General features: G+C 41.0%; 1 protein-coding gene across 6 annotated transcripts in view; it reads left to right on the top strand.

The window, feature by feature from the left end:
- Window positions 1-14457, top strand: part of cadps2 (Ca++-dependent secretion activator 2) — a 178509-nt gene that overhangs the window by 44105 nt on the left and 119947 nt on the right. For all 6 annotated transcript variants that reach the window (XM_056386847.1, XM_056386848.1, XM_056386849.1 and 3 more), the window contains exon 3: window positions 11556-11888. In XM_056386847.1, the coding sequence (XP_056242822.1) occupies window positions 11556-11888 (333 nt within the window). The remainder of the gene's footprint in view (window positions 1-11555; window positions 11889-14457) is intronic.

Consider the following 14457-nt stretch of genomic DNA (forward strand, 5'->3'; position numbering starts at 1 on the left):
GAATTAAACGTCACAACTTCCTCTCAGGACTTTCAGAATAAAAACCAGAGCGGAAAAACAAGCTGCAGATTGTTGAACATGATTCGAACCAAAAAAGATTCTCATGTGATCTTTTAGACTGATCGCCCCGACCTTAGTTTGTAGTATGAACTATCTGTGTTGGTTTTGTGCGACATAAACAGAAACATCACCAACGTGTTTCATGACCGGGTTTAAGTAGCAGAATCCGTTTTTGACATTCGTGTGTCCATGCGAATGTTCAACCATCTCCACACTGACCGACATCTTCTCGCCTTGTTCGTCCACAGCAGCTCTGCGGTTTATGTCGACGTGAGCTGTCGCTTTCTGCACCAATGTAAAAGAGTTTCCTCTGAGGGAGCACCGCACTCTCCCATTTATCATTTGTCACTAAAACAACAGCATGTGGCGTCATGTTGCTGCTCAGCCGACTGTGCTGTGCATGTTTATATAGTTGTGTTTGCTCCTGAAGGGCAGCCGTATGATTGGTGAGGAATAGCTTTGTTCCTGTGATGTGATTGATTGATAGGACAAGGTCAAAAGTTTCTCCTTTTCTTCTTTGTTGTGTTGCGACAAGTATTTACACGTCTATTGTTTCCCTCCATCATTCTGTTGTGCGTTTATATTTTTCTTATTTTATCCTCGTCGTTCCCTCCTCGCCTGTTTTGTTCTCGGCTCAGTGAAGTCACACGGCGGGAGGTTCCCTCTCGGTTAAAGTAGCGTTTCGCCACCATGCTCCGATTTCCCGCTTCACCTGTTCGATCAGACACAAAGCAGGAGGATCAATCAGAACATTTCTCATCCAAAACTGAACCGAATCTGAGCCGTCACTCCGAAACCGAGGCCAACAGCTGATGGTTATGGCTCCGATACTCCTCCTCCTCCGTGGTCTCTTAGTTCCCCTCGCAGACTGATGACTTTCATAACCGCGCTGCTTCACGCCACGCTGCATCTGTGACATTTGCGATTTGAGAGGAGAAATTGGGACCGGTGCTAAAAAAAGATTCTGCAGCTTCGCTCGAGGCAGAGCAGAAGCCCACACTTGTTCCTTCAATCTGCACATCATCAGGTTTTTATTGAACATGGAATAATTGGTTTCTGGAATAAACTCTTGTCAGATCAGTTCAGCCGGTAGATGATCTCTTACAGGCTCGACAAAGTGACACATGGCCTCGATAAAACCTCCACTGTGGGCGGTTCGAGTTGAGGTGACTCTCTTTGAAAACAGACCAAAGTGAGCTCCCACATGTAGACCTGAGTCCTGGATCAGCACCTGCTTCCTGTTGCATGAAAGTCTGTCCACCGAGTTAATCAGACTGAAGAGCAAAGATAAAACTTAGTGATGAAAGACAACTCGCATTTAGTTCGTATCTTTCTCAGTGAAGTCATTTTCTCTGCAGTCACAGTCGGGCTGATGATGAAAATTGAATTGTTTAATTATCCGAACTTCATTTGCATAATTACCAGAACCCAGAATCCAATCCAGACCGTCTTTATCTCTGATCTCTTCAGCTTTGTTTCAGGATTCAGAGTCGGGTCAGTGACGGCCTTTGTAGGTTGTGGGACGGAGATGCAGTTTACAATTGCCTTGATTGGACGATAATTCAATATCATTGTTTGTTGAACTTCATTGAAATCATGTGGTGATCTTATAATGGTGTCATTCTAAAAATTAATCACAGCTCAAAGTAATGATATAAAACGATTTATTAAAAAGATTTTTGTTAAACCGTTGTAATTTATGACACTGGAACTCAGTTTATTACTTTGAAAATTTTCCACACATTTGCTACACTGTGATTAGAGCTGGGCAATAAAACGATAATAATTATAATGTATGATATAATTTTCCTCGATAGAAATATAACAAATGGTTGGTAAGTGTTGACCCACAATCTGCCAATCACATTGCAGGAATAGATTGGCATTACACTCATTGGGTTTGAGATTTTATCATTCTATTTCTTTCACATGTTTTAGCAACAGTTTTAAACCACAATTAACCATCTGGTTTCTTCAGCTTTTACTCAGGAGCAAAAATCAGCCTTTAAACTTGGAAGAAATAATGATTTGATATTTATCGTGATAATTATCTATATCGACTGATAGGAACATTCTTATCGTTATTGTTATTACATTTTTGACCACATTGCTTGGCCTTAACTGTGATATGTATCAGTATCTGCCAATATCCAGATACAGATTAGTCTTGAGATCATGATTTCAATCACATCACCAGCCTCACAACGACGAATAAAGGTGATTTGAAATTGAACTTTCTGTTATGGTTTCTGTATTAGTTTATATGTAAAGGCGATGGGGGGCCGGGGCTTTCTAGTTATTTCTAGTTATATAATAATACCATATATGCAGTGCTCCACTGCAAATATTGCAATTGCCAAGTACTTTCTGACAAATGAATAATAAGAATATATACAGCTGCATTGCTTCATGTTGAATCACACAAATAACCCAGTCCCGGCACACACAACTGGCACCATGTGCTGCGCACCCTGAATGACAGGCAGGTGGACAGAGGGTCAGTGCAGAGACAGACAGAGACGGTAAAAACTTTATGGATTTTTTTTCATGGACCCCTGATGCAACGTTGATCCAAATGGCCAGTCTGAGTATGTCATTGTGTGTGTGTGAGAGAGAGAGAGAGCAGGGAAAGAAGTGAATCAATGCAATTCTCACGGCTCTACAATGAAAGATTTTATCCATTTGAAATAGTAAAAAGAAATAAAAAATCAATGTGGCAGTCAGTGTCTATTGATATTGTGTTGTGCCACCACAAATAAATCAATGCATGGGAAACTCTGGACTGTTATTATGTGCGTAACATGCCAGCGCCAATTTAATAAATGTAATTATCAGACCACTTTCACACAGTGTGTCATCTGGTGAAAAAGAGGATTCAGGTTCAACGTTCTAATCAAACACTGGTCTAAGACTGTGGGACAGAGGAGTGACACTGTGCTGTAGCCACGGAGACGGAGGATAATGAGTGTCAACATAAGAGACAACTTTGCAAAATCATAAAATCTGACTCAGGGTATTATAAATAATTGAGCAGTGTTTTGCTGTTTGATAAAACTGGAACATGTTCTAATTGTTTTTCTGTGACCAGTGAAATTGTTAAAAGTGAGTGTGTACTTACTTGTACTGTAAAAGAAATTTTTTTAAACTGAATATGATCTATTGAAATGGTTCAAACGCTACTGACTTATCAAACTCACTCAACAGTTGAATCTAAACTTCTTTATGCTGATATATGAAGTGTTGCGGCTCTATGACAGACCAACAGTCTGGCGTGAAGCAGGCGACGGAGACGTTTTAATATTGAGCTGAAACATGTTTTATGCATGAAGGAACATATGAGCGGTGATGATCCAGGGCTCCTCGCAGCTGATGGAGGAGCATCTTAAAAGAAAGCTTGAATAATGCCGCGACAGAACGGTTCATCACAACGACATGTGGGATTAAATGTATACATCAACCCGGCGATCTGATCCGAGCCGATCGCTGATAAAGTGAGATGACGAGAAGGAGAAGAACTGATGTGTTGTGTTCAGAGAAGGATTCTTTGTTTTATTCTCAGCTGCAGCAAGTTATGATGTTCTCTTATATGACAAGAAACATTTCAATAAGTCTGTTTTTATTTTATTGGTCAGAAAAATCTCCCCTTGTCTTTTTTTTATTATATATAATCAGTTTATTACCAGTTTACGACGTGGTAATGTTTCACATCAGCACAGGACAGACTGTTTTCTTTCAGTTTCTCTCAAAGTTTCAATATGTCCAACTTGAGATGAATAACATAAGAAACCAAAAAAAAAAACATCAAATAACTGTGGACACGTCTGTTGTAGCATTTAAAGTTATCAAACCCAAACTTAAAGGATATAGAGATGCAAAGTGGGAGGAGATGGTGGTTCATCTTTCTCTTTTCCCTCTTAAGCTTTTTTCTTCCAACAGACAGACAGGTCTAAACACAAGGGTAACCAGGAGCAACAGGTGATGTTGTCATGGAGACGAAGCCAATTAGAGAGTGCAATCGATCTGGTAGTAAATTAAAAATATTCTGTTGTTAGTAAAACTTGGTACCGTAACTGCAGATTGTTATAGGTTAGGTGAACCCAAGACACTTGACATAACTGTTTAGTAACTGCAGGAGCCAGCTGTGTGAATGATGTCTGTCCGTGTTCCCTCTCCAGCCAATCGAAACTCGACTAAGACTCTTCTCATCGACTGACGCTAGGTCGACTATTAGGGTTCAGCCCGACTCATAAACTTCAACTCACAGTTGTTGGCTTACGTGACAAAACTCAAAGCTCAGTCACAGACTTGTGCCTTCAGCCAGATGTTTTTAGAGTTGTTCATCTTTTGTCCTGAATAATCAGCCAGAAAGTTTCCTGCTGATCCAAAACGTAGAAGTACTCCGACTGTGGTGACGTAACATCATCGAACAGCCCTCACACTTTGCAGCTACATTGACGACCAACTCTACAAGAGTCGTGACCTGTGAACCCTTGGATGTAGGAATATCTAATTAATCAATTAGTTGACTTTACTGAAAATTCACTGACAGCTATTTCAACCTTTTGATTTGAATCATTATCTCATCATCCAACAGGTTTCCTGCTTTTCACCGTTTCATATCATAGAATGAATATTTTAGCGTTTTGCGCTGTTGGTCGGACAACAAAAGACATTTGAAGACGTCACCTTCGACTTTAGGTTGTTGTTATGGACATTTTAATTTTTTTACTATTATATGACTTTCATAGACTAAACAGTTCTATTAATCAGAGAAATAGTCAACAAATCAATCAGTAATGAAATAAACTCATTACATTTCATCATCCATGTCTGCAAATACATTTTTCTTCTGCGTTTTCATTCACTGCAGCAGCTGTAAACCTTTTTACACTGAACCTTTGATTTTATTTTCAAACATACAGTTTCCACTGTGATGATGGTGGTTATGTGTTAAAGCAGTGAAATGTCTCTGTTTTGAACTTGTTGCTGTAGCAGTGAGTGAGTTTTTTTCAGTCTTCCCTCACCGACACTCAGGAGGCGGCGGACGCTCGTCGTCGGTGTCTTTAATCTCCCGACTCCCAGCCGGCTCTCCGCTGCTGTGTAAATAATTTAGTGGAATTTTAAAGCCCCAATTAATTCGAGCAGCGGGGAGGGAGGATGTCCCCCGCTGATCGATTCATTAGTAATAATGGCTGACATTTGTGTCGCCAGACAAAATGGAGGAGCGCCTATAGAACCCAGAGAGCAGCAGAGGGAGGGACTGACGGCCGGTGGCTGCAGCTCTGCACAACCCGACCTCCGTCCATAAGGAGTATAGTATAAGTATTATAGTATATACTGTATGATTTTCAGTGTAGGTGTCTAACTAACATCCAAAACAAGTCAAATACTGGATTTAAATTCAATGAATAAATAAAGTGTGTCATAATAAAGAGACTGATGTAGATTATTCAGCAGATTCTTTAAACACCTTCTTTCTTCATCTCTGTGTCGTAGAAAGCATGTTTTACATTATGAGACTTTTATTTTGAAAGATTGAGCGAAACTGATGCTTTAATGTCACCGTGGGCTGCGCAGTGTAATTTATATTGCACATACCTTTTTTATCAAGTAATTAAAGACATAATTTCATAATACACATAATGTACATATATGTATACAGGTATGTCAATCAGCCATAGTTATGGCTGTGACTTTTTAAAAAAAGTTTGCAAAGTCCGAACGACGTGCAACTCATTCGAATGAATTCAAACTTTTGGGTTACTTACTGGGGATACTGGAGGCCTGTATATGAGTGTATAGTGTGTGTGTGTGTGGGGGGGGGGGGATGAGTCATCGATCCAGGCTCAGTGGGCGTCTGGACGGGGGTCAGACCCACCCACAGGCTGACAGGAGGCTCAGAGCTGCCAAGGAGGGAATGACCTTTATACACGAACACACCCTGTGTGTGTGTTCCTCTGTGCCGTACAGCTCCATTGTTGTACAAAAAGTTTATTTTTGTCAGTCGCGCTGAATCGGTCCTGCTGCGACACATACTCACTATCAAAACAAAAGATTCACATGTTCATTTACATGTTCAGTAGGAACCAATGAGCTCGGAGCTGAGAGGCGGAGACGTCAGAACATGCTGCTGTGACTTGTCGCCTCTCGTACGTCGACGCAGAGCGCGTTGATAATTGCAGGCCACAGTGACGTGATGGTGACGCTGCCGCTTCAACATGTTCAGTCTCAACAGGATCATTTTCTTCCTGTAATGAAACCTCCGACTCGTGTTGGTCTGCATCCATTGGAGCTCAGACAGAAAACAATCAGAGCAACTGAAAACAGTAATTATGCTGCCAGGGAAGAATAATCTCTGCTGCTTAATGAGCCACTGGCTCCTCCATTAGTCCATCTTCACGCCACTCACCATTATTAAATAATGACCGTTTTACCATCTGCTGAAACCTGAGCCAGTTCAGATGGGTGAAGGTTCACACTGATGAAGATACAGGGATATTTTCCTGTTTGGTCCGGTGGATCTATTTCTGTTGTTTTCTTGGAACCCAAACGAACTAAAGGTTATTTTTATTCTGTCTGATCGAGACAGAAAATACTGTAATTTATATGATTAAAATGAGGCAGGAGAACCTAAACAATGAATATAAACGTTGCCGTAATAAAACTGTGATGTAGCTGATGACCCGGGGCTACGGCGTCGATGGAGATACAAGAACTGTGACGGGTCAGCTTGTTTTCACCAACATGTTTCTGATACGGGTGGAGTTTGTCGAGAGATGATCATGAAGAATCATCATATACCGATTCAATTCAGTCTTATATGTGTAGCTCCAAATCACAACATATATTATCTAAAAGCACTTTACAGGGTGAGGTCGTGACCTTATAAAAACACAGTGAGCAGCACTCAGGTAGAGGGGAGCTAGATGTAGATATGGGAGCTGCTCCGACTCCACATTAATCGCAGTGACCTCCGGTGTCGTTGCCTCCCGGCGTGAATAACAATCTTACTGTATTTATGCTCAGTCTTCGCCGGCGGTTTCAGATGGGATCCGATGTCTCCCGCCCCCAGGAAGACATTCGATCACCTTTCTCAAATAATAAAATAAACTTTATTCATATCTCACTTTTCTTAGGTACAAAGTGCTTTTACAGAAAGAAAGAGGGGAATTAAAAACAAAAGAAAAAACAAGTTGCATATGATGGGAAAATAAAACACAACGACATGAAAAAGAAACAGCTGATTGTTTGAAGAGTTGGATTCACTTCAGTTTCTCTAACCCTGTGTTTGATTAAGAGCTTAACAGAAAATTAAATATCGTTGAACACGTCTTCTTCCTGTCCCACCGCGATGGGCAAATAAACCTCCACCCAGCCTGTCAGTCGTTCGGCCTTATGACACAGTCACGGTTAAATCCCCTCGGCAACCACAGCATCTGTCTCCTCGCTCCGAGCGTCCTCGTTCGAAAGCAGTCGACTTCATAGTTTGTGGCCTTTCCTGCTTCCTCTGCGTCAGCGGGGGCCGTTTAATGTCTTTTTGTTCTCTGCCGCTCACAAACAGTTTGTGTTGAGTGATGCAGGGAGGCAAATTAGCTGCTGTTAGCGGGCTCCTCTGGTGGCAGCTGCATCTGTCACCTCCCACTTCATCCACTTAACGTTTGCCCATTTCCATTTATCAACGTAAAAAGGACTTTTGTCTGCGTCCCACTGTCCCCCCCCCCCCCCGGTGATTTCAAAGCCAACTGCTGATTTCTTTGACACCAACACATTTGTTTCCTCTGGTGTTTCGCTTCTATCTCCTTGTTGAGACTCCTCAGATTCAAGTGATTTCTGTTCCACGTCATTACTCTCGTAGCTCCGCTGTGGTTCCTCTCCATCTGCTGTTGGTTCACGCGCCGCAGGTCTGCCGCTCTCAGGGGGCGCCGTCGCCCTCAGAGCAGACTGAAGCCGCTCTGGTACTAGTAAGGACGTGTCGAGAAGACGCCCTCTGATGAAAAGTTTTTAACCTTCATAAGTCCATATGATTTTTTTTATCAAATGCAAGACACATGATGAGTGAAATAATCATCAACACCATGACTGAGTCTTTCCACCTTGAACCAATGACAGTCTCATAAACACAGATTCAGAAACCTTAGCTTTAGCATTAGCACAACCGCTAACACTGTGTCAGCCACTGCCAGTTACAAGGTAACAAACAACATAAACAAATAAAAGATGCTAACTGCGCTAACCGTCCTGATCCGACTCTTCATCGGAGCCCTACATGATAGTAAGAGAAGCTTCAAACATTGTCGCCACCATCGGTTTTAAGCAGCTTCATCTCTAGGGTCCAAAGCTACGGTGTCGCTGACGTGCACCTCCTCAAAAATATAGTTATACGTCGGGTAGGGCTGAACAATTAATCGCGACATCAGAGCAACTGTTGTTCGCTGCTTGTGTTTTCTGTCTGATGCAGGTGAAGATTTTTTGATAATAAAAACATTAAGGAAGTTTAATAAAAGTCAGCTATTGGCTTTTTTTTGTTCAGTAACGCATCATCTCTTCTGCAGACCTTGTGCTTCCTGAAGCCGCTGATCTCCATGAATGAACAAACATGAAATAAACGTATTGCACAATTGATCGATATACAGTACCATGTTTTGTAATGCAACGATGATTCAGCAGGTGAAATCTCAACGATAAACGCTCACGTCAAGAAGAAATCCGTCTTAACACTAAGAAAAGAAGATAATTAAAGTTTAATGCTTCATTAATGATGAAGAAAAGAGGGAGAGAAAAAAAGTATATTCCAGTTTATTTCCGTCATTTCCACCAGTTTATTGACTTTTATAACAAACGATTATTTAGATATCTTTAACTTTAATATCAACATCAGTTCCCAACTCTGCAGTTCAAACAGGGAAGTCATGTCCATCTTAAATGTTTTTTAATTTAATAATAAACTGCTGTGGTTATCACCCAGTGCAACGGTGTTGCTCAGTGAGGGATATCAGGCTTTAGTTTTTAGTAATAAATACATAAAACAAAACGTCTTATCTGTTTAGAGATAAGATGACTGTGAGATTGATTATCTTAAATGGTTATTGCTCAGCTACAAAAAGATTCTGTCACTTGGTTTGAACACACAGTGTGAGATTAAAAAAAGAAAAAAAAACCCTGATAAGAGGTCTGTGTTTGTATTGGCTCTAATTCTCTTTTTGATAAAGATTATTGTTTAATCAAACGTGAATAACTAAATTATGAGCACCAGCTGAGGATAAATGAGACGAGTCTGCTAATGGAGAGAAACTTGGATCTTTGCTTCTTCACAGAGCTGCAGACTCTGCCAACGTTTCTGCCCCTGGAGAAGTTATCCATTATGTATGTTCGTATGTATGTAATTGCACAAACTCTCTGCAGACTCGAGCACGCGTTAAAAGCTGCGTTTTCATCCCCCCTGGGCTCCATGAAGCTGAAGTTACTGCATGAACGTGTGGTCAGGTCACATGACTCGGACCTGCAACGCTCCCAGGAGGTTTTAATTGCTACATGAATTCTACTGATTTCTAACTTCTACTTTTGCTCTTTTAATTCCTTTTTTTCCCTCATTTGATATTTAATTTATTTAAGCATCAGACCCAGGAGAGTTTACCGAGAATAAACCAGGTTTAAAGGTTCAGTGTTTTGTTCCAAGATGTTGGCTCAATTTCAGATACCGAAGAGTCTGTCAAAGACCTGTTTACAGCTTAATGACTTGTTTTTGAAATCTACGGAAGCCAAGAAAGGTCATACCCGAAAAAATTTCAAGATAACAAAGCTTGTTATCCCAAAATAACGAGATATTATCAGGAGAAAAAAAATTACTCAAAGCCGAAACATTATAAAAAACAAAAAAAACAGAAACAATGCCTCTTTGCTCCCGTGTTAAGTCACACAACGAGCTACAACCTAGTTTTAACCGAAACAAGCTGGAGAAATAAAATTGATCTCTGTGAGCAGCCGGCTGTGAGTATTCATACAATCACCCAATCGTGTGAGCAGTGCGATGCAGCGATTTCAATTTGTGCACATCTGTAGGGGAAGGAAAAAAAACATGTAAAAAGAAATAAAATGTTCGTCCAGTTTGATGTTTGTTCCTGATTGTCTCTTCAAACTGTCGTCAGCTGCTGCTGCTGCTCTCCGAGCGCTCGGCCTCCATTACATGAATCCATGTCTCACTGATGTTCTAATGTTCTGCTGTTCAGAGTCTCAGAGCGACTGACAGGAAGAGGTGAAGCAGCCAACGGAGACACTTACTCTGTCAGACTCAGTGAAAGTCATTCTGGGAAAAAGAGCTTCCGTCAAAACCGAAAAATGTGCGGAGGCGGACAGGAGAGAAAAGCCCTGTTTACTGGATGTTTGGTGGTTTCAGCTTTAAAAACCTGATTAGATTTATGGACAAAGCTTCTTGTATGTTGTTTAGAGTTTGGAGCTTAAATTATTTTTCTCAAGTGAAGCCGAAAAATAAGCTCATTTGTGTAATTCCACTTTATCGATGGCAACGACATCAATGCTGCTGTTTGTCCCATTAATCAGTAATTTGTCAGAGAGAAATCAAAGCGTGCTGGTGAGAGGGAACTTATCAGGTACTGACCAGAAAAACAGGCTTTTCTCAAAAAAGTACGGTGGCCCCCGAGAGCTCAACGCATTGCAGCTTAAGAAAACACATTCAAACAGACGAAACACAAACACATTCAGAAAACATCTTCATTAGTTTGACGACACATGATCTGCAAATGCTCACAACACGACAGAAGTGTTTCCAGGGGACGCTAAAAAGTGATGAACCCGGCTGGGACGCACTCGTTGTTCGACGCTTTGTGACTTTTGAAGTTAAAAACACTGAAAAACAATTGCGAGTGTGTTCCAGTTATTTTTTGCCTTTATTCCGATAACGACAGGAAAGTCAGTGAGAGGGAGAGAGAGGATGACGTGCGGCAAAAGGCCACGGGTCGGACTTTGACATGTCATAGTAGGACAAGTACAGTTGTATATGAATGATGGCTGAGGCTCCGGTTTCAGGGTCCTGGTGTTGTGCCTGTTGGTTCGCTGTCACACTGTCATGGTTTTACCATTTCCGTTATTAGTTACTGTCCTTTTCTTACTACAACCAAACATCATCATCGACGTGCTGCATTTCCAGATGACGGAGCGTTGTGTTGCAGCAGAAGTTGATCCGAGTTCATTGTTTTGCTGGATGACCCTGCGTGTTGGACACTTTGCCAACTCTGTAGTTTCATGGAAATGAAGGAGCGGGCCACATTTCTCGATGCAGTGCTGGTGTCAGTCTGAAGATGACCCAGAAGTTGCTTTCATCAGTTTTGTAAATAGCTTTGAAATCTAAATTCCCTCACTTGGAACGTGGAGAACTTCTTGTGGTACAATTGATCTGTAAAGGGTGAATCATTGAAGAGTAAATAATCAAACTATAATCAATGCTGTAAGTAGTTAATCGTTGTCTCTATCCTCGGCAGGGCTTCCTGAAGAGCGAGCGCGTTTCCCGGATGGTTCAGAGCGGCGGCTGCTCGGCCAACGACTTCCGCGAGGTCTTCAAGAAGAACATCGAGCGGCGCATTCGCAGCCTCCCGGAGATTGACGGCCTGAGCAAAGAGACCGTGCTGAGCTCCTGGATCGCCAAATACGACGCCATCTACAGGGGGGACGAGGACATGCGGCGGCAGCCACAGCGGGCGCACCTGAGCGCCGTGTCGGAGCTCATCCTCAGCAAGGAGCAGCTGTACGAGATGTTCCAGCAGATCCTCGGCATCCGGAAGTTCGAGCACCAGCTGCTGTACAACGCCTGCCAGGTGAGCCGCTAGAGGTTAACAGGTACAAGCACACAAGCACATTGTATTTGTTATTGAATACTCAATAACAATACTCAATCTAATGCCACATTTCTTCAGCTGTAGTTCCTCTAACATCCACTAGATGCTGCTGTAGAGAAACTTGGACTGTATTGAACAATATGAGAAAACCAACAGCTTCTTTCTACAAATAAAAAGTCATATTTTTCTATTTTAAATTTCTGTAGCTGAGTTTGAATCTTAATTGTGTCTTAGTGTTGACGATAAAACTTCCTTCATTAAAGTGGTTGTCAAAGTTGAAGCCTTAAAGTGAGGCTGGACTTTTTCTCCACTGGTCTCTGTCACGTTGATATATTTCTGGCAGAAAGAGGCGTCTTTTTTTTTCTTTTTCTTTTTTTGCCTAAATGACTCTCACTTATCACTTTGGTGCCACCATTTAGTGGAAACACTCAACATGAGCTTTGGACAAAACACTGAAATTTCTGGAGTAACAGACAAACAAATTTAAAAGGGTTGCCTGAAACCTGTAATTAAACCACCAAACAACAAATTTCAAAATCCATTTCTGTCCATTTTTAAAACCACCTCGGCTGAAAAATGCTCCGCAGTCACTGGTGAATAGCTTCATTTCAAAAGGCTACTGATTGGTACCACAATTACTGTTTTTAAAGAGCAGTTCATCCATGCACCAAACATTTATGTGGGATGATAGGACAGAGTACAAACAACCCATAATGCAACACTCTTAAAGGTAGGGCTGGGTATTGAACCTTGATACTTTAATGCACCGACTGAATTGGTTCGATACTGTTGAGGATCAAAAAAATGCCTCATCATTCGACTAAATCGAGTAAATGAGTAAATCTCATCAGCGTCAGAGAGCCAATCAGCATGCAGCATGCTTGGATGAAGATCTAATAATGCAGACAATTGGCCGGTTACTTATACGAACATGTTTGTGAGTAAAGAGACTGAACTTAAAAATAAAACTAAAGTAAAACTAAAATTTGTACTGTAATGTATACAGTTATTTTGTTTTTGTTAAAATGGATTTGATAAAAATTGGTGTTGAAAAAAAGTGTCGCTACCGATATCAAACAGTTCTGAACTTCTAGTTACATAAAGGCTTTGTGGCTCTACATTGACTCAAGTGATGTCGTTTGAGTCGGTGTTGGTTGGGTCTGGAGACTAAAAGTTGGAAATGGAAAAAATCTGGGGGTTTGGAGTCGGTAAGATGTGAATATTGGCTGTCGAGTTGCATTATGGGTAATTTTAGGCGCCAGGATTTGACAAGGAACAACAACGTTATGAATAAATTAGATATTAAAAGATGTGTTTTTATATGATGTTATAGGAGATGCAATGATAAATCAGTGCAGTGCGCTTTTGAAGGAGCTTTTTGTAAGTTTTGCCACTGCTACATAGCTAACGTTAGCATTAGCAGCTGTTTACTTACTGAAGAAACGTTGCGAGTTCAGCATCAAACTTCATTCCTTTACTCACCAACAGCTGTCTCCAGAGGTGAAAAGCAACCCTCTTGTTTTGCTTCTGTTGCTGTCACTTCTTTTCTTCTACTGATGTTAGCATGCTAACCAGCTAGCTCCGGCCTGGTAAGCCCATCCCTCTCACTTTAGACTTGCTTCAGAAGGCGTATAATAACCTCTTGTATTGTAAACTCAACGATGGCTGAAGCTCTTGGAAAGACTGATAAGTAAACAGCTGTCAATGCTAATGCTACGTAGCAATAGCAAAAAACTTGCATATAGCTCCTTTAATGTAAGAGACTCAATCAGTAACATAAGAGCCAATACAACCAGTGAACCAGGACAACCAGTGTTGGGAAAAATGTTTCGTCCTCGAATATAAAACCATCCCCACTTTATAGAAATGATGTAGAGGTCGACAATGACTGAATCAATAAATTAGCAAATAAAGAATCTATAAACAAAGCTTGAAAAGAATGAATAGAGCTATTTAGGCCACACAGACACCATTCATTTGTGTTTAAATAATCAATATGTAGCAACCAGCCAACAATTCACTTGCTCCTGTTACATAATGAAGAAACCGGTTGGGTCTTTTTACATTCCTTATTTTGTTATTTTTGTTTTTCCACCACATCACAACACAAACAAGTGAAGTTTCCTGAGCAGCTGCTGAACTGACTGAAGCAGCAACGTTATTCTGTTTCCTCTGTCACCGAGGAGTCTGTTTCCAGCTGCAGAAACATCTGCAGAAACAGCTGCATCATGTTGCTGTTGGCTCTTGTCCTGACACTAAAACCAAAAAAAAAAATAAAAAATGCATCACCTCAGGTTAGTGATGTTACACTGCAGCAGCACTTTGGGATCTTTGGCCTCTGATATCAAACCTTACACTAAGAATTAAGGTGAATTTTTATATATTTCAGGAGGAGGCTATAATGCTTTTTCCAATCAAGATATACATTTGTAAGAAAAGACAAATTCTACAGTTTGAAATTGCTAAGAAACTAACCCATGCTTCTTTGTCTTTTTGACTAGATTGTTGTAATTCTCAGTGCAGTAATGGCCTTCAAGACGGTCGGATT

Source organism: Seriola aureovittata, chromosome 10, assembly GCF_021018895.1.
Source record: "Seriola aureovittata isolate HTS-2021-v1 ecotype China chromosome 10, ASM2101889v1, whole genome shotgun sequence".
NCBI classification, from domain to species: Eukaryota; Metazoa; Chordata; class Actinopteri; order Carangiformes; family Carangidae; genus Seriola; species Seriola aureovittata.